The sequence below is a fragment of the Sarcophilus harrisii genome, chromosome 1 (assembly GCF_902635505.1).
Source record: "Sarcophilus harrisii chromosome 1, mSarHar1.11, whole genome shotgun sequence".
NCBI classification, from domain to species: Eukaryota; Metazoa; Chordata; class Mammalia; order Dasyuromorphia; family Dasyuridae; genus Sarcophilus; species Sarcophilus harrisii.
Window position 1 is genome coordinate 476,780,987 of NC_045426.1, and position 21,500 is coordinate 476,802,486.

At 34.6% G+C, this 21,500-nt stretch overlaps 1 protein-coding gene across 2 annotated transcripts in view; it reads right to left on the reverse strand.

The window, feature by feature from the left end:
• The window catches only part of MAPRE2 (microtubule associated protein RP/EB family member 2), a 193,795-nt gene that overhangs the window by 94,811 nt on the left and 77,484 nt on the right, over positions 1-21,500 (reverse strand). The window contains exon 1 of one of the 2 annotated variants that reach the window (XM_003759796.4): positions 10,871-11,133. The exons of the other annotated variant lie outside the window; for it this stretch is intronic. Coding sequence (XP_003759844.1) covers positions 10,871-10,989 — 119 coding nt within the window. The 5' untranslated portion in view covers positions 10,990-11,133. Of the gene's footprint in view, positions 1-10,870; positions 11,134-21,500 lie in introns of those variants that run through there. 2 annotated transcript variants of the gene reach the window in all.

The following is a 21,500-nucleotide window of genomic DNA, read 5'->3' on the forward strand; positions in this document are numbered from 1 at the left end:
CACCCCTAAGAAGCCTGAAGTCCTTCTGACCTCAAAAGTAGATTAAAACAGTGTCTCCAGCATAATGATTAGATAGTGATCCTGCCAGGAGTGTCATTTCCTCCTATGAGGGGGTTCCTGTGTGGGAGCAGAGTCAGAATAAGCTGTTGAATGCGGGAGCATCCTTACCTCTCTCCTGAGCCAATTGGGAACTCATTTCCTGGCATTTCGGAGAGGTACAAGTTGCCAATCTGCTCACAGGGGGTGGACAGATGGCTTAGAACAAGCTCAGTAGGGTACTAGGTGACCCTATTTTCCCAGCGTATTTCAGTTCAATTTTTAAAAATTAATTCAGAAAGGAAGACACATTCTAGTATATAATCTCAATTTCATCATATCATACTCTTCTACTCAAAAACCATCAGCAATTTCCCATGTGCTATCACCCAATGATGTCAGAACTATGCAGAATCATCTAGATCATCTATCACTACCTCTTTCTTATGGAAGAAAAAAGTAGATTTAACTTTCCTATTGGACTTTAGGGGCTCTCTATAATGTAGCCTCACCACACTGATGCAATCTTGTTTTCCAAGAAATCCTCTAGCATAGTTCTTCCTTTTATATATTGTCCCTGCATGGAATAAATTTTCTCTTCTTGATCAACTTAGAAATATACGCATTCATCCAACACTAACTCAAATATGATCTCCTTTTTGGACCCTCCTTAACGCCTCACCTCTGAGATTCCATAGCACTCAGTGTCCACAATTTACCATTCTGACATACTCTGGTTGTGCAACCCCAAGCAAGGCTCTTAACTTCAAGGTCCAGGCAACTTGAATTTCAAGTTGTATTGTCTGAGTTTCTTTTTTCTGGAGTTCTCTTCACCAGTGAAGATGGTGTCTAGTTCCTATCTCTTATTATAATGTCATATAATTTTCATGTTATTTCCCACATTGTTAGTCTTCTCTTTTCTAATTCATGAGCCTTTAGAAGTGCAGAAAACAGACATTCTAATCTTTCTGTATTCACATTATATAAGATAAACATGTTTTTATACATCTATATATACATATAGACACATGTAATATATAATATATATACACAAAATATAACATATATTTTGTTTAAGTTATTTCCCAATTTAAAATGAGTTAATGGGAAAATAGAGGTTTAGATAGGTATGTATCAGTCAGTCATTATTAATCTATTAATTGCCTACTGTGTACCAGTTACTGTGCTAAGTGCTGGGGACATGAAGAAAAGCCAAATATAGTCCTTGGTCTCCAGATCACTCTCTAATAAGGAAGACAAGATGAGAACAACTAAGTACAAAAAGTTATTTACAGGATAAGTTGAGGAGAATCTCAAAAGGAAATTACTAGAATTTAAGGGGATCAGGAAAAGCTTCCTTTCTGTAAAATGTGAGATTTTGGCTGGGACTTGAAGGAAGGCAGAAGGCAGAGATGAGGAGGAAGAGCATTCAAGCATGGGCAACAAACAGTGAAAATACCCAGAATTGGGCCACAGAATATCTAGGTGGAAGAATAGCAAGGAGGCCAGTGTCCCTGGATTAGAGAATAAATTCTGAGGTCTAAGGTGTACGGAGATTGGATGTGTGATGCACAAAAGTGTTAGGGTTTGGGGCATGAAAACCCAAGCTTTTCATTTTGTGACCCTGTGATTTATTGATGAGGGCTACTCCCAGTGAGGAAAAAGTGTCTACAGTGCAGAGCTACTACTGTCCTGTAACTTTCAGCCTTAGGAAGTTGCATGGGAGCACTGAAACTGTCAGGATCACACAATCAGGTTCTATCAGAGGCAAGGATTGAACATTGGTCTTCTGAGATCAGCTCCCCATACATTATGTCATGCTTCCTCTTTACACAGTTAAAATGAATGAATGAACAAATGTGCACACACATTAATATAAAGCAAAGTGATTCTGGACTAGCAGAACACTTAACCACTGGAGAAACTAGGGAAGGCCTCCTATAGGAAGGGGCATGTGAACTGAATCTTAAAGACAGTTTGGTGTTTTCAGAGAGAGCCTTTAGATGGAAAAATATACACATATGCAAAGAGAAATAGAAACTATTTTTTCTTTCTCTATACTTTCTTGATAAGCTGGTTACTTGTCATAGGTTCAACTATCACCTCTATGTAGAGCCCTCCTTGATTTATTTATCCATGCTCAGGATGTCTCTTGGACTCTAAACCTAAATAGGCAAATGCTTAATTAAACATCTCCAAATGGATGTCTCATAGGCAGCATACCTCAAAGCCTTTTCCCTCTCAAATCCTTCTGAACTTCCCCATCACTAAGAGTAGGTATGCTCCCTGACTTCTCACCCCACTCATCCAATCTGTTCTACCCTCACAGAATCTCTCTCTCCACTCCTACAGCCATCAGCAGTCCGGGTCCTCATCGCTCATAATGATGTTTTCAATAGCCCTTTAATTAGCCTCATAAGGTCTTCCCCTCTACTCAAATCCATCTTCCATCCAGCAGACAAGTGATTTTCCTAAACCTTAACTTTTCCCTCTATCTACAGTCAATAAATCCCAGCATCTCCCTATTACCTTTCGGACCAAAGGCATTTAAAAAGCTCATTGCAACATGACCCTCTCCTCACTTTTCTAGTTTTCATATACTTTATCCCCTCCCTATCCCCTATAATCTAGCTATACTGGTTTGCTTACTATTCCTAATATGCAACCCCTACATCCTATTTCTGTAGCTTTACACTGGTTATCCCAGTCCTTAACCCCCCAGGATTCTTCCTTCTCACCATTAATTCTAACACTTCTTGGCTTCCTTCATTACTCAGTTTATACCCTACCTTCTGTAAAAGGCCATTCCTTTTATTTGCTAAAGCTTACCTTTCTAAAATTACCTTCCATCTCACTCCATGGAGATCTTATATGTATATGGTTGTGCAGTCATTACAGTTGTGTCCAACTTCATGTCCCCATTTGGGGGTTTCTTATTAAAGATATTGGAGTGATATATTTCCTTTTCCAACTTATTTTGCAGAGGAAACAAACAGGGTTAAATGCCTTCCCAGAGTCATCACACACCTAGTGTCTGAGGCCAGATTTGAAATCAGGAAGGTGTCTTCTTAACTTCAGGCCCAGCATGCTATTCATGTATTCACACCTAACTACTCATGTATATAACTATATACATGTTTTCTTTTTAGAATGTGAGCCTCTTAAAAGCAGGGACTGTTTTTGTCTTTCTTTTGCTCCCTTGGGCTTAGTATAATACCCAGCATATATTAGAAAGTTGCATATACATGGCATTAGTCAATGTTTTTAAGCTAACTGCTACAATATATTTTTAGTTCAACTCTTAAGTGTTTTTTTAAATTTTATTTATTAAAGCTTTTTATTTTCAAAACATATGCATGAATAATTTTTCAACACTGACCCTTACAAAACCTTGTGTTCCAAATTTACCTCCCTCCCCTACCCTCTCCCTCAGACAGCAAGTAATCCAGTATATGTTAAACATATGCAATTCTTCTATACATATTTCCCCAATTATCATGCTGCACAAGGAAAATCAGGTCAAAAGGGAAAAAAATGAGAAAGACAACAAAATGCAAACAAACAACGAAAAGAGTGAAAATGCTATATTGTGATCCATACTCAGTTCTCACAGTCCTCGCTCTGAAATACTTTATTTTGTAACTCTGTATTGATATTATCTTTGAAGGTGGCAGTTGATAAAAATCATCTGTAGCAGAATTCTGAATGGAGGACTGATTTTGCAGATCCATCCATTAAGGTGTAAAGGAGAAATCATCAGTTAAAGGCAAAACTAGTAGAGAAAGAATGGTGAAAAACTTCCAGATACAGATATCAGGAGTCTGTTATGCAAATCTTCTTGGTCATTCATTCACAATTTTTAAAGTATCCTTCCTAAGGTGCAGAACTCCTAAACCAGAGTGGGGAGATGGTAGGAGAAGGGTGGTGGGGCGGGATGCAGAGCTTTAATAAGATTTGACCTCTGCCCCCAAGGAATTTACAATCTATTAAATTGTTTTTGAACAGTCTTTAAAGGAAAGGAATTTGTGATGGTAGCTGTGCTTTTTTATGTACAAACTTTAGAACATAGCTACAAGAAAATCCATTTTATATTTCATTTTGTTCTCTGCTTGCACTATCTAACACAAGTTATTTTTGTTATGAGCATATGAGGTTCTCACTATTTGTTTCCAGAGCAACTATAGCTTATTTCTTAAAGCATGGTGCTAAATGAGATCAAGATCATGGGTTTGCTTCCGGTGAGGGGGAAGAGATTTCTCAAGAGATCATATATGATTGATGTCCTTTTTTGGTCACAAAAGAAGCAAACTAAGCATTTATGGCAGCCAGCAAATCTATCACCTCTAGAAAAATAAATTTAAAAGTCATGTTCTACAGCTGATGGACCAGTTATCTTCATCTTCATCTAGAGACAATGCCTTATTGTAGAATTAATGTAATAGGCGTCTTAATATCTTGGTTCAGATTTCTTTTCATACTTTTCACCCTTCCTTTGTCCTTATCACAGTCTACTTTTGGGTACATGTTTTGTTCTGCCCATCAGAATGCAAACTCAGTGAGGACATGGCTGGGTTTCTTTTTTATATGATCAGTTCCTTAGACACAATGGATATTTAATAAATGTTTCTTAAAATGATTTCATTTTAATGTACCAAACAGAAGAGGAGAAATGGGAAACAGAAAATGGAAAGAGATGAAAACTAGCAGGTAATTTCAGCTGAAAGCAAATGACATCTTCATAATACAAGTTTATGCAAAGAAGAGTCAGTTTTCAAGTATCTATGCAGATATTTTAACAAAGCATGATCCTGGTCCACCTTCATTTAATTCCTGAGTCACTGTATATTCTGGAAATTCAAGGCAATTTTAATATTAGACTTGCATTTGTTCTCATTAACTGAGGATCATGTTCTCAGATGCTCTTTAGACCCCCACTCCAAAATGTCTTTACTCTCCCAAGATTCCAAAGCCGGCAAACTCCAAGCCTCCAATCATTAATAATAAGATTCATTTGGCATGAATCTTTCATCTCCTCTCCAAGGGTCCTCACCTATCTGGAGGTGATGTGTCCAGGGGAAGTGTCCACCTGCCTCTTATCTCCAGGATCGTAGATCATGCTAACCCTTCTTTCAACTGTAACTCTGTTCTGTTCCCTTCCTGTCTCAGTGTCATTTGAGACCTATCACAAAATTTCTTTTTTCATGCATCTTATATAGCAACCTGGCTACTGGTTCTTTTACCACATACTGCAAACGAGCTATCTCAAAATTGGCTGCTTCCATTTCTGTGTCCCTCCTTAACCCTCATCCTCCCAAAATGGTCTGGTCCTATCACATTACTGAAACAACTTTCTCAAAAGCTTATCCAAAAAAAAAAAAAAAAAAGATAGCATTTTTATCACTGTCTTCAAAGCATTTTTAATCATCATCTTCAAAGACTTTTTCCTCTATTCCTCATCCTTAGCTTTGCTGTGTTTTTATAGATCATTGTGTCTCAAGAATAATAACCTCTATGATTCTAATACACCATCATTATTTAATTCCTCTATCTCTGATGCATTTCTCTACCTACAGTGGACTAGCTCCCCCTCTTTCCCAATTGAATTCTCCTCCATGAAACCATTGCTGGTCCCCAAGCTGAAAGTGATCCTTTCCTATTAAGTAATTTGCTTTATCCTCTCTTTAGCACTTAATCTCAAGAAGACAGGTTAAGTTGGATTCAGGCAACATTATGCTCTGAACTGTTTCACAGTTATTTATAGAAATATCATTTTCTCCTACCCAATTGGAATTTTCTTGAAGATTTGTCATATATCTTTCTATTTTCAGCATCAATCATGACAATTTGATCACAGTAGCTACTTAATAATTGTTTGTTAAACTGAAATGAATCAGACTAAACAAAACAGCCACAATGATCCATCATAGACTGTATTTCACAGCCAATACAATCTTCTAATATTTTGAATTATGTTCACTATTTCCCTTTTACTGACTCTTACTATAAGGAATGTAAAGAATTTTTAAAAAATCAACAAATCTTGTTGGTTGTATCGTGGAAGAAAAATAGACACTAAAAAAAAAAATCTACTTATCTACCTAAGTCCTAGGAAGCTCTTCCAAGCCCAATGACTTTGCTGAGATAATGCAGTGTAAACAGATATCACCACTGGTGCAGGAACCTGCAGTGCAGGAAAGTATCTTTTGCCAAAGAAAGCAAAATAGAAGGGTTCCCAAAGTACTCAAATCCCATTAAGTGACAAATAGGTTCATTCCAGTTTAAATATCTGACCCCAAATAATAATAGGTTTCTTTTTTTTTAATACATTCTAAGAAAAACCAAAAAAAATATAATTATGCAATACCCCATTTAACAATGGTCTAAGGAGATCAGGCTAATCTTTTGTTATGATCCATACTAAATTAGGCTTTTAGTAAAGTATCTCATATTCAAGTGATGCACTATTAATAAAGACATATCCAAAACTATGTAACAATGTCAAAAAATAAGGATGGACAAATAAATCTATCAGTAGGACTAAGTTTCCCAACTAAGTGTAAATAAAAACTATCTAGATTATAGCATACAATATGATCTCACTATTCCTTCTGTTGTTGCTTTAAAAAAGAGATATTATTAATATTGTTTGATAGCACAGTTCATTTTTTAAAACTACATTTTTACCAAAAAAAAAAGTTGGCCATTACAATCAACAGCTGATTTTTCTGTTTTCTTTTTGTGTCAAAAAAAGTTAATTTCCACAGGCTGGTTTTTGTTTGTAAAGAGAAAGATAATCCCAGAAATTTATGCTTCTGTACTTGCACATTATAAGTAACAATGAGGAAATCATATTCTAGACTTTAAATACATTCATTCTTAAAAGCTTTGAGTATGCAAACAAAGATGCAGTGGGCAGAGGGCCAGTTAATAAATCTCATTTCCCAGTAGCATCTGTGTAAAACACAGTTATGGGGAGTATACTCTCTAGGGAAATCCAGGGCACGACTCATTCTCTCCATGAATTAAAAGTGTCGCCCTAGATCACCAATACAACACTTATTTTTTCCTAAGCACCCCTTAAAGTATATGGATGCCTAGTATTCATAATTGTAGTGAGTAAGCTGGAAGCGGACAAGAAAGTGACCCCACAGTGGGCAGAAGCTATGTAAACAGGTCTACACTGTTGAGCAGTGCCATTTTAGGTTCTGCCATATTTATCCTAATTTCTTCTCAACAAAGCATCTTAGTTCTGTCTCACTAATTAAGAAATATGGTTTTTTTTTTGGAAGGGGGAGGGAGGCAGCTTTGCACACCTACTTCAATAAGCAACAAGGTAGATAAAGAGCAAAGCAAAAGAACACATTAAATAATATGTTTAATGCACCACCCCTAAGGCACACATAAAAATAAAGGTTTCTATCTGCTTCAAATTTAAAGGCATTTTCTTTCCTAAACACTTAGAGAAAATAGTCTAGAGTCCATTCATTAATTGGTCCCTTTCCTTTCTGATCTGTAAAAACTATCTTATAGTTTTTATAACTCCATTAGTTTTGATTATTTTTATCCAATCATAACCGCCTCTCAAAAATTATAATGATTAACACTTATAAAAGTGCTAATTTTATTCAAAGTGTTTTGAATATTTTTGGATGCTCAATCTATGAGTTAGGTGCTATTATTATCTCTACTTTACAAATGAAGAAAACTGAGACTGGATGACGTTAAATGGCTTTCCATGATATTGTGCTAAGAAGAATCAGAAGTAAAATCTGAAGCCAGTTCTTGATGACTCTAAGCCCAACATACTATTCACCATTACATAATGTCTCTGTATTTTACAGAAACGAAAATAGGGTGAAGGGAAATGAAAGTAGGAATCTAAAAGATAGTAAAGAGATCAAGAATTGAAAGCATTTTTGGCCCTCATTTAATGGCTTTATACAAATGCTCTAGATTTGAGTTGCCAGTCCTCCAGTCCTTATCTCATTACTTAGCACTACATCAAATCTCTAGCCCAAGTCAGGTCTTAGCTTGGTTATAGTCAGGCTTTCAGTAAACTTTTTTAGTAAACATACATTTACTGTTTCCTTAGCAATAAACTGAGTAAAGTATTTTGAATTTGCAATCCTAAATTGACTATGTAACCAGAGTACTCAAAAGGATCTTACTTCTACTTCCCTTTCCCATTACTCTTCTTCCTCATAACTATTTTCCAGAAATAGTCAACACTCCATCATACAGGGTCTCCACACTGCAAGGCACACAGGATATGGTTGACCTTAAGGGTGTCTTGTATAACCAACCCTCTGACCTATGATATAAATCCTATTAATGTTAGTAACCCCATTATATATCATGACAATTCAATATTCTCAGCAACCTTAGCATTTTGCCAGATGAATCTTGTTTATAGGATTTCTCAGCCCATTACAGGGAGTTGAGAGGAATTGCTGGCCATAATTCAGTGTAAACAAAGATCTGAGTTTGCTTTAAAGTGACTATTTAAAATCAAACCTAGCTCTCACATTTTACTTTCCTGCCAAGGGATTTTCCATTTCAACAATTAAACAAATATTTCTTATATTCCATTGAAAATTTCAAGTCAGTTCAAAGAAATTATAAACTTCTGCCAGGCAATTTCCAATGGCCCATGTGGTAAACAACAGGCTTCCCCTAAAATGAATGTTACATGGTAGGAATTTAAATCATTTAGGAGAAATGTAGGCTTCAGATTGCCAGAAAGAATAATTGAAAAAAAAATAGCAAAAAAAAAAAAAAAAAGAATTCCAAGTTTGGGCTTTTTAATTCCTTTTAAAAACAGAAGTGTTCACATTCAACATAAAAGGAAAGAAAAAAGGTAGGGAAGAAAACCCTCCAAATTTAAAGAATATAAAGCCCCCTTGGAGAGAGTTTCAGAAAATAATGCCTGATTTTAGTTTATATAAGGGCAGAAAAAGCACTTGAAATCTGCAAGGATTGCAAGGATTCTGTATTACCATGTAAGTGAGACCCACGAGACATGAGATTTTTGTGACCTCATGGGTACTTTCAAGATGAACTTCCAGTAAGTATTTACATAACTGTCAGAGATGATAGAGTAGACTTGCCTTGTAAGTTTTAAAAAAACTTAACAAATAATGCCTCCTTTTAGTCCATTAAATAATAAGAAAGATGAATACTCCTGATTTTGTTATATGACTGTATTTGTGAACACATTGTACCCAGTATATCTGAATGTTTAGACTGAGACTAAAAAAAAAAGTTATTTCCTGTTGATCTGGAAGAAGATGGCTTTGGATGCATGCATGCTTTCTCTAAAAGCAAAAGCATTGTTAACTGTTATCAAGGTAATTTTAAAAATAACTGTCCCAAATACAAAAGAACTTGAGAGGAAATCTGCTCTAAGGATGTGTTTTCCTTCAGATCCCTCAGCTACACATAGGCTACATAGAGAGCTCCAGCTTCTCTACTACAACAACGTTATCCTTATCAAACAATGCAAACAATTTTAATGAGCTTATCTACTAAAATAAGCTGCCAGATATGTTAATATGAAAAAGGCTGCTCACTGTATGGGCCAAATCATTTCATCAAAAAGGCTTCCATACAATAACCAAAAGCAGCCCCATCCCCAAATCAGATACAGACAAATCCCCAGAAATCACCTCTTAACTCTAGAGAAGAATGAAATCAGCTTCTCCACCCCATATTTAGGCCATAAACTCCCCTGAAAATGGGGGGTGGGAAGTACCCTGCCTTTTGACGACCGCTGTAGTTCAATTTCTTTCAAAGAAACCAAGGGTTTTGTGCAGCAAATTTTGGTAAACGCCTGACATTATGACCTCTGCTGTCAATCCTTCCACCAATCAGCAAGCAGAATTCTTACAAAGCTCCATCAATCTGGCGGTTTAACATCACAGACTGCAGTTTAATCCAGAGGATTCTGTTTTTTTTTCCTCCTGCACGCACACACACGCACACGAACACACACACACGCCCATTCACACACTAAGCTAGGGCAAGCACACGCCTTTCTGCTCCATCTAGTCACCCTCTGATGGTATGGACACAGTTAGCCAATGTCTCCGTTAAAAAAAAAAAAAAAAAAATTTAAGAGGAAGGAGAAGAAAGGAAGTGCTGCAGTCTGAATCTTTTTGAAGGGGCCAAAAAAAAAAAAAAATTTAGCATGCATTTTTATCGATATGCAAAGGAGGAGAGACGGAGGGGGAGCTCCTGCAGACAGCAAACCTATTCACAAAATGCCTTCCATCTGGCCAATACAAATGGTATTTGAAAATGCTAAACCTCCCGGCGTGCTCAAGAGGAACCATTAAAATAGAAATAAATGATCATAACTGGCTTAAATGAAATTATATCCATATATACACATACATACGTAATTTATAGTGCAGTCTTAGGAACCATTAATAGAGAAACAATGATTTTAACTGGCTTAAATTAAATTACATCCATACATATACATGTGTAATTTACAATATAGTCTTAGGAACCATTAAAATACAAATAAGATGATCCCAACTGGCTTAAATCAAATCTAATCTATCTATAGATACACACACGTGTGTAATTTATAATACCATTAAAATAGAAATAAATGATAACTAGCTTAAATGAAATTATGTACATGTACACATAGATGTGTAATTTATAGTGCAGTCTTTGGCTTCATTATATAATCCTCTGCATTTCCCTCCTTGTTGCTGCAGTCCCCAAAGGCGGACATATACATGCACATGCAAAACACACACACACACACACACACACACACAAAACACCCAGAGAGCTCTGGCTGGTAACAGCACTGATTGATTACCTGTAAGAACGCTCCCCGCGTACTGTGTGCTTCCTGAAAGGAATGATCGTCCCGTTATCTTGGATGATGTCGTTGTTGTTCTCTCCATTTGGGGACAAGGTTTGGGTAGGACCAGGCATTGGAGCTCTCCCAACAATGAAAGCCAATCTTTCCTTTGCTCCGGTGAGGAAGGTAAGGCTATGTCTGTCTTCCTGTCTCACCCTTCTGCTTCTCTGCTACTGATCCCCTCACTTGCTCACTGCTTCCCTGCCTCCCTCCCTCCCTCCCTCTCTCTCTCTCCTCCTCCTCCCAGCCTTCCCTCCCTCTCCTCCCCTCCCTTCTTTCCCTCCCTCCCTCTAGCTCGCTCTTTCCTCTCTCTCTCTCTCTCTCTCTCTCTCTCTCTCTCTCTCTCTCTCTCTCTCTCGTTGCTGACGTCAAACTGCCTGGAGCAGCACCCTGGTCATGTGACAATGTTCTTCACCATAGCAACCAGCTAACTCATCATATCTCCCCAATTCACACAGGGCTACAGGCATGACCACACCAAGACATCCAAACAGGCTCTGGGGGAGGAGGGGGCAGGGCCTATATCAGGCGTGTAAAACACCCAAACCACCTCTCTCCGTCCCACCTCCCCCCTGCTCCCCCCAGCAGACTTGCCTTGTCTGAAAACCAGCTCTTCCTCTAACCATTTCCTTTCCATTGCATACTGAAACTGCAGCTGTGTACACAAAAGAAGGATTCAGGCAATGGGATGTGTGTGTGTGTGTGTGTGTGTGTGTGTAGGGGGACCTTTTAACTCCTTCATGACTCAGTTCTTTACATCATTAAAATAAATTTCGGGAAACCCAGAAGGCCGTTAGCCTTGCTCGTGGCTAAAAGCAGTTATTAACATTTATCCTTAACACCTTCCTCCACCCAGACAAAAATGAAACCAAAAAGAGCTTGGAACTGAAGAGGAAGCTCTAGTTCCTTCTCAACGTTGCATGTTACATTTTACTTAGAAATTTGCGGAGCCAAAGCCAGGTTTTTCACAAAGGGATCCTGAAGGAGCACAATTAGAAAAGTGACTGGCATTTTTGAAATGTACAGCTACCCTATGCCCCCAGATTCAATTCCCCCAAGTCCAACTAATCTAGATAAATGGTCCCATGCCATTTACTCAGTGGCTATTTTCATTTGGGTTAAAGAAAGACCATACTATTTAGTATTTGGCTCTGAATGCAGCAAGGGTACAAAGTTACGTGCATTCAGGGAAAGCTCCACAAATAATATAGATTGAAAACCAAACTGTTTTATGCTCACCATCACCAAAAAGCACCCATGTCCGAATCAGTGTTAGTTATTGAGCCTTCACTCCCTCCACCTCTCCCCCAAAAGGGCATGCCCCATCCCTTAGATTGCAATGTAGTCTCTAAGGATCTCTTCCAGGAGGCAGGCTGTGAATGTTTCAGTGATGATGTGCTTACTGGAATCAGTTCCTAGGAGAGGCTGGGGAAGGTGGAAGATGTTACATAACTAGATAAATATAAGTATGTATGTATGTCTGTGTGAATGTGTGTATATGAATATGTATGTTTATCGGAATGAAATGGCAGACCACTCACATGGACATGTATGTGTGTATATATCCATAGAGGCAGATATCATGATTAATATATATATATATATATATATATATATTAATCATGATACATATATTTTTAAATCTATCTAAAGTATAGATTGCTATATGTAGATAGACATGTATGAATAAAAGGCAAACCACTCACATGTATATGTATGTGTACACAGATTTATAGACAAGATATCATAATACATATTTTATATATTTTAATCTATCTATAAATATAGATATCTAGGAGCAGCTAGGTGGTGCAGTGGATAGAGCACCAGCCCTAAAGTCAGGAGGACCTGAACTCAAATATGGCCTCAGACACTTAACACTTCCTAGCTCTGTGACCCTGGGCAAGTCACTTAACCTCAACTGATATAGATATCTAGATAGGGATATATATGAATGCAATGGCAAACCACTCATGTATATGTGTATGTATATATATATATATATATATATCATGATACATATTTAATATATTTTAATCTATAAATGTAGATATCTAGATAGACAGATATGTACAAATGAAATGGCAAACCACTCATATATATATATATATATATATATATATATATATATATATGTATATTAGATGGATAGGGATCATGATACATATTTTATATATTTTAATCTATCTACAAATATAGATATCTATATCTAGACAGATGTGTATGAATGAAATGGCAAACCACTCACATGTGTATATGTATATATATATATATATACAGATATCATGATACATATTTTATATATTTTAATGTATCTATAAATACAGATATCTATATCTAGATAGACAGATGTATATGAACGAAATGGCAAACCACTCACATGTATATGTATGTATATGTGTGTATATCTATAGACAGGTATCATGATATATATCACATTTGTATTTTTAATCTATAAATATAAATATATCTAGGTAAGAGATATATATGAATGGCATGGCAAACTACTTACATATATCTGTATGTGTGTATATATCTATAGAGACAGTTATCATGATATATATCATACTATATATATATTTTTTAATCTATAAATATAAATATATCTAGGTAAGAGATATATATGAATGACATGGCAAACCACTTACATATATCTGTATATGTGTATATATATCTATAGAGACAGTTATCACGATATATATCATACTATATATATATTTTTTTAATCTATAAATATAAATATATCTAGGTAAGAGATATATATGAATGACATGGCAAACCACTTACATATGTCTGTATATGTGTATATATCTATAGAGACAGTTATCATGATATATATCATACTATATATATATATTTTTTTTTAAATCTATAAATAGATAGATAGGCAGACAGTCAGAGAGAGATATGTATAAATGAAATGGGAAACCACTCCAGCATCTTTATCAAGAAAAACCTGAATGGAGTCATAAAGATTTAGACACAACTGAAATGATTGAGCACACTCTTTCTATCCCTCTCTCCCTCTACACACACACATTTTTACATATATATGTATATACATTTTATATATACATCTATACATACATATACACATATGCATATATATGCATAAGTGCATGTGTATATACACATATGCATGTAATAAATGTTAACTATATATTTATATTTATCAAACTAAGATTCAATTATATAACTATGCATATTTAACTATTAGTTATTTGTATACACATATATGTGTGTATATACACATACATGTATATAAAATTTATGCAGAAAACACTCAGATACTTCCCCATTCACTCACATCCTCTTGTAATTATCTATTTTCTCATTTTAAGGTACAATTATTAAAAAACCAAGCAGAAATGTTGTCAAGCCTGACACTTCTTCTGTAGATCTCCCTGGCAATAACAAGTTATTTCTGGTATCAGGATTCTGGAATTAGCATCAAATGAGCTTCTCGCAGTGTGTTCACATTCAGCACCCAGATGGTAGTGATATAATCCAAACAAGTAGAAGCAGAGGGCATTTTGAATTTTTTTCATTTAATTTTAATACTTTATTCACAATTCCTAATAATCTCAATATGAATATGGTTTTTATTTTTCTTCCAAGTTTGAGTTTGCTTAGAGTTGTTTGTTAAAGAAACAACACAGACCCAATTCTTTTTTTTTTTTTTAACATTCATTGTATTATTTTTAATTTTTTTTATTTAATAGCCTTTTATTTACAGGATATATGCATGGGTAACTTTACAGCATTAACAATTGCCAAACCTCTTGTTCCAATTTTTCACCTCTTACCCCCACCCCTCCCTAGATGGCAGGATGACCAGTAGATGTTAAATATATTAAAATATAAATTAGATACACAATAAGTATACATGACCAAAACGTTATTTTGCACAGACCCAATTCTGACTGTAGACTGGATTATTTTACAAGGCATACAGATAAATATACTGATGTATCTAAGATAAATTGTAGGCCATGTGTTGTATGATACAAAATAGTACGGCTTTAGTCATTGCCGAGGAGTTTTATGCTTTCTTTGCTTTTTGTTACTTAAATTCCCTTTTTCTACCTTTTTACCAGTTTATTCCATCACTTCATGGTTTCTTGTTCCCTACGTGACCCCATGATCCTCAGTTAAAGGACATGTTTAAGAACATAATAATGAACATTGTTCTCCCATTTTGGTTTTGGCTATATAACTTGGTTTCTTTTGGATCTACTATTTAAGTCTTGGGCTGAAGAGGTTCAAAAATATGGCGAGGTCTTGCTGTAGATATAAAAATAGGCAGCATCTCAGATGAGTTATCTGGCAATGTGGTGCTGAAGGGGCTCACAAATGTCTTCTAGAATAGTGGGGGAAAGCTGAAACTTTTTTTTTAACCACTAAAATTTTGGCTGACAACTCAGAATAATATTATTTTTATGCTTAGGAATAGTGCCAAGAAGCAAATAGTAAGAAGAGATAGCCAGTCCAGAATCTTGTCCAGTAACCCATACTGAGATCCAAAAGCATAGGATCTCAGAAATTTTTATCAGCAAAGAAAATAGTTCAAAATGACATTTAAAAGGATTATGAGGTTTTCAGCACTTGTTCTATATGACTGACTTGGCTAAAACTTATCCATTAACCTATAAATTATTCATTTGGGGTGAACCTTTAAGTACTTAAATTCATTTTTTTTCCCTTCCTTCTTGGAGACAGGCGATATTGGCTTACTTTTATACTTAATTACAAGGCTAAAAATTATCGTAATTATCAACTAATTTGAAAAAAAAACAAACATTCACTTGCTTTTTCTTCTTAGGATAGTTACCACTCTTAAAAGCAGTTAGAGTTCCCTTTTATAAAGTTTTGAAGTGATAAAGAAAGCTTATTTTTCAGACTATGAAATGTAGTTAGAAGGAGAGCTAATAGAACCGATCCACCAGTGTAGATATTTTGGATAGACATTGGAGATGAATGAGCCAAGAATTTAAAAGGAAGAAGAGTTGGGGAAATTGTACAATGCTTTTTAATACCACCAGCCATTCTCCTAAAAACAAAACCCAATTTTTAAAATATCAATATTTTCCAGTAATGCAAGGAGGACTCAAATTGTAGAATACCACAGTCTCTGGAAAATTAATCTTTCAGGTTACCTGAAGGACAATGGAAAAGTACAATGTAGATTGAAGTAGCACTGCAGCTCGTGACCAATGAAGAATTTACTGAAGTAGCATTACATATGTAATCTGAAAGTTATGTGACTGGAAAGGAAGATCAGGTATATAGAGATATAACTATTAAGCATCTACTTTATGTCAGGCCCATTGACATTTATTTAAAAAAAAAAAAGGTAATTCACAGTCTAATAATGTGTGATGTGCGCTTCACTGATACTTACAATATGTCATGGGATCTAAAGAGTGTTACCCCAAAATATTTAATAGACCCCACAGAGGAAGGTATCATTCAAAATGAGAAAGCATGAATTGGTTTTGATCGGGAGTTTTTACTGTCTATTTTATAGACTATTTCTGTACAAATATATATAAAGAATATACATATGTTTACAAATATATAAAATTAACAGTCAACAATTGAATAGAGGATAATATTGATCTGTTACCAAAGTGGGGAATGGCTCCATTATAGAAATCAAAGATCCAAAGAAATACTGAGGTAAGTGATAATTCTAACAGTAAATAGAAAAATGAAGGCTTGAATGCTTTATTAGTGAAACCTTTTTGAAAAAGTGCTAAACTACAGTTTCATGTGTACAAAATTATAGCAGTTTTCTTCTGGAAACGACAAAGAACTAGAAAATTAGGGGGTGCTCATCATTGGGAGAGTGGATTGACAAATTGTAGTCCATGAATATAATGAAGTATCATTGTGCCATAAGGAATGGAGAAAGAGATAGTTTCAGAGAAATCTGGGTAGATTTATATGAACTGATGCAGAGTGAAATGAGCAGAATTAAAGAACAATTTATATTATAACACTGAAAATGTTTAAGAACTGAAATAATTTTTACTCCTATATTTTACATTTCATTTAATTCTGTAAAGGTAATCAATAATGATCCCCCATTCTTGTGATGCTGGCCAATAAGATGATTGATTTCTTTTCTGTTCTTTGTTTTATGCTTATAAAAATGAGTTGCATCTTCATTTTGGAGTCTTATGGCTAAAGGTAGGACTATTCAACCCATTCTTTATTAACAAGTTACATGTTCTTGTTAATACATAATGTCTTGCTTGAAGAATTGCCTTGCAGCCACTCTTTTGTGAAATTTAACAAAAAAGTAACTATGAGGCAATTTCAGAACTTTGATCAGTCACTCAACAAGCATTTTTAAGGCTTAGAATATGCCAGGTATTATGCTAAGTAACAGGTTACAAAAAAATCAAAACAAGAAAAAAATTTTTTTCTAATCAGCTAAATAACCAAATAGAAAAAAAAATCTCCTAATAAATCTTAGAAAAAAGAAAAAATATAAGTAAGCTTCAAAAAGGATTTAGTCAGATGAGACCACACAAAATCCTCTAGCCCACATGTCTTCCTCCACCATTAAGCTTAGAATAAATCTGGGATTAGAAAGGTTTCATGGATGGTGCAGGAGATAGATTGTACCTACTGTTTGAAGAATAGTCCGGCTAATTACAAAGAGGCTTATCAATAGTAGATTGGCCTCCATCTAGGGGAGGGGGTGGGGGGGTAAGAGGTGAAAAACTGGAACAAGAGGTTTGGCAATTGTTAATGCTGTAAAGTTACCCATGCATATATCCTGTAAATAAAAGGCTATTAAAAATAAAATAAAATTTAAAAAAAATAGTAGATTGGCCTCTAAGTGATGAATTCTTTGGCTACTGTGAACCATGAGAGGGACAGAGGAAAATAAAAAAAGGGGAGAGGGAAGAAGGTGCAAATAATCACACAGTTTAATGGCTGAATAGTTTAAATATAAGATCTTGAACTAAAGACTAATGACCTGATTGGACCTGAATCACATTAAAAAATATAGTTAAAGGTATATAATCTTATTAATAACATTTAGAGATATATAATCTCAATATAATGAAAATCAGAAGACAAGTTGCAGTTAGTTATACTTAGTTATACTTGAAAAAAAGATATAAAAGAGTTTGGAGGAATTGTTTTCACTGCCCACTAAAAAGCAACAGACAACACTCTATGAGAAGTTTGTTGATCACACCATGCAATACTCATAATAAGCATAAACAAAAAGCCTGGTATGAAGATCATTGCATTTTATATACCAACATCTGTTTCCAGAGGGAAAAAAAGAAAGAAAGAAATTCTATAAAGAATGTGACAAAATGGTCTAAACTAAATCAACACATACTTTGAAACATGGTAGTTTCAACAGAAAAGAGGGCAAAAAAGGCTTTTTAAAATGTTAGAAAATATGGTTTGGGATCAAGAAATGAAAAAGACACATGGCCTAGATATTATTCAGAAGCCTTGTTCCTGTATATTGCAAATATATTTTTTGAAAAAGAGAGTCTGGAACTCTGGAAATGGCAATCAGCCAACAACATCACAAAACAATGAAAGTGAGTATATATTGACAGAAAATAATTACTCACTGATATAGAAATCACTGCAAAACCTGGATGTACAATCAGATATTTCATTAGTAGCAAAAGTCAAAATCAACACAAAATTAGGGAGAATGATAAAGATGTACATTATTTCCTTTAGGCTATTCCATTAATTCCTTCCCTGGGATGTGGGATGTAGCAGCAAATATCTTAAGTTCAAGATATTCAATAGGTATACATTCTTAAACTATATAGTTCATGAATCCTTCCTGCAGTGCTTCTCCTTAATAACTAGTCAATAGATATAATTAGCTAAAATGATGGCATTGAATAAGTTGACATCCTAAGAATAGTAACTATAAAACTTCCCCATAAATCCGGGACTTTTTTTTTCATAAATATATGCAAAAGCAGTGGAAGAGTAGGTATTCAGACCGAGTCCATAATGCCTAGTCCATAGCAGATACACTGATGGAAAGGAACACATAGAGGGAAAATATGGTGTTTCCAATATTAAAACAAGGCAATTTATCTTTCTAGTACTACATGAGCTTTCATGCTGCCTTCAAGATGTTCCTTTTTTGTATACAGATTTTCTTCAAGAATGGTTGTTTGAGTAGGCTTCCTAGTAGCTCAACTCTTAACTGCTAGGGCAAAATCTCTTTTTTACATAGCTGGTTCTTTTCTCTGCTGCCAGAAGTCACATTCCTCACACTTGATTCCCGAAAGATACTTCTGGGCACAATATCTCCTACGAGGCATGTAGCTCCACATAATGGATGGAAATTCTCTCCCCAGCAGAGGTGAGGAATGAATGAGTTCTTCCATCACTGGCTCTCTTCTCTGCTGCCAGAGGTCACATTCCTCAAAGCTGTCTCCAATTTTGATTCACTCCCTAGTGAGTTTGCCTATTTTTTAAAAAATAAAACCCACCAAGGGCCGGGCCAATTTTTCAGCTAATCAATTAGCCAACCATTCTTTAATTCCATCAAACTTGGGACTAAATAAAATTCTTCACATTTGTAAAAGGGACAATAGAATGTAGAGATATATTTGACTTTCATTTAAAATCTTAATAGTTTGTTATTTCTGTTACCTGCCTCTAACATTCTATAATTTCACAAGTTCAACTGGGCAAAATAATTTTTCTGTTGGTAACAGCTTCAACCCATCCTATTTAAACAAACTGCCTTTGAAAAATGGGAAATGGATAAAAATGAAATAATTTATTTTATCATTATTTCCCACAAAAATGTATAGCTATAAAATGATGGCTACAATGAAGAGGCTAAAAGAGACCAGAAATAATCTTTTTAGCAAGTAATTTGTCTCTTTGCCACAAAGTGTAAAATCAAAGTCAAAGATAAAAACAAGTTAGAGTACAAGCTCAGTTGTAAAGCATATCACAAGAGGATTGTGCAAGTTTATGAACAGAACTACCTTACAAAATGGTACAAGGTAAGATCTGAGAAATATAAGTTTATAGAAATCTTACCATGAAACCCAATTAAGCCAGTATATCATAAAGGTATTATAGATTAGGTTTAAAAAAAGAAGATAGGTAGATGTAAATGGAATTAATTTGTCATTTTTTGTAGCTATCTATTTTAATCATGAATGACAAATATTTACCTATTTTAATCATTAATGACAAATATTTGTATTCCAATATATCTAGTATTTGATGTGATATATATATATATATATATATATATATATATATCCAGGTCAAAATATGACTTAAAGATATGAAATAAAGAAGAATATCTGGATTTGATCAAATACACAGAAAAAAATTCACAACTTTAAAGATATTAAAATACTGCCATTCAAGATTAAAAAACCAAAAATACCAAAAATTATACACATATATATGTATATAAATATATACATACATGTTTTTACCAAAAAAAAATCCAAGAACATATGAGTAGCTATTTATATGACTTTCTTCTCATTTTTATAGTCTTTATGAGAATGGTCTGCATCAGGCCTTCTTAAACTTTGTCCACTTGTGCTCCCTCTTTCACCAATAAATTTTTACGTGAAAAAATATATAAAATTGGTATATAAATTAAACATTTTATCCTTGTAAAAACAGACAGACAGTTTTCTGAAGGTGATATTTTTTAAACAGGAGAGTTCATTTTCTAATTTATACAAACAATTTAAAGAGAAGAGTACAAGGTTTCCCTCTAATGCTCATTTATTGATAATCAAAAAAATTGACTTAGTAGAGCAAAATGAAGCTTTAACAGTTTTCCTCCAACTATGTATCTTCCATGTACAGATTAAAGTCACAAATGATTTAATGATACATGATTTCATAGACATAATTTTGGTTAACACCCTTATTATCATTATTAAATAAAACATAAAATAAGAATCTATATACTTAGCAAAAGGTATAGCAAGGTCATAGTATAACACATCTAAATACTCTTCTCCTAAATAACATTTCTGCCCCTCAAAATAGCACATTACCCATTACATGAAAAATTAAGAGCTCATATGTTACACTGTCATCTACTATGAGAATAATTATATTAATGTGAGAAAACATTTCCCATCCAAAAACTTCCATCCAAATGGAAGAATGAATCTATATTGATAGTGAGATTTTCTACATTTGTGGATAACACCTTATTAAAGGTATCAAGTCTTGAATGACCAAAAGGCTTCTTCAGTAAAATCTAAGGATACTATATTGTATGGCTACCAAAAAAAAAAAAAGCTAGTTATATTACTTTACACAATGTACAAAATTTTCTATAAGGAAATATTGCATTAATCACAAAGCACTGTAGCAGCTCTTTTTATAATAGCAAAAAATGCCCATCAGTTGGGTAATGGATGAATAAGTTATGGTATATGAAGGTAATGTAATATTATTTCTCTGTAAAAAATGATGAGCAGACCGTTTTCAAAAAAGTCTGTAAAGACCTACATGAACTGATACTGAGTGAAGTGAATAAGGAAAACATCATACACAGGAACAAGGAGATTAGGTGATGATCAAC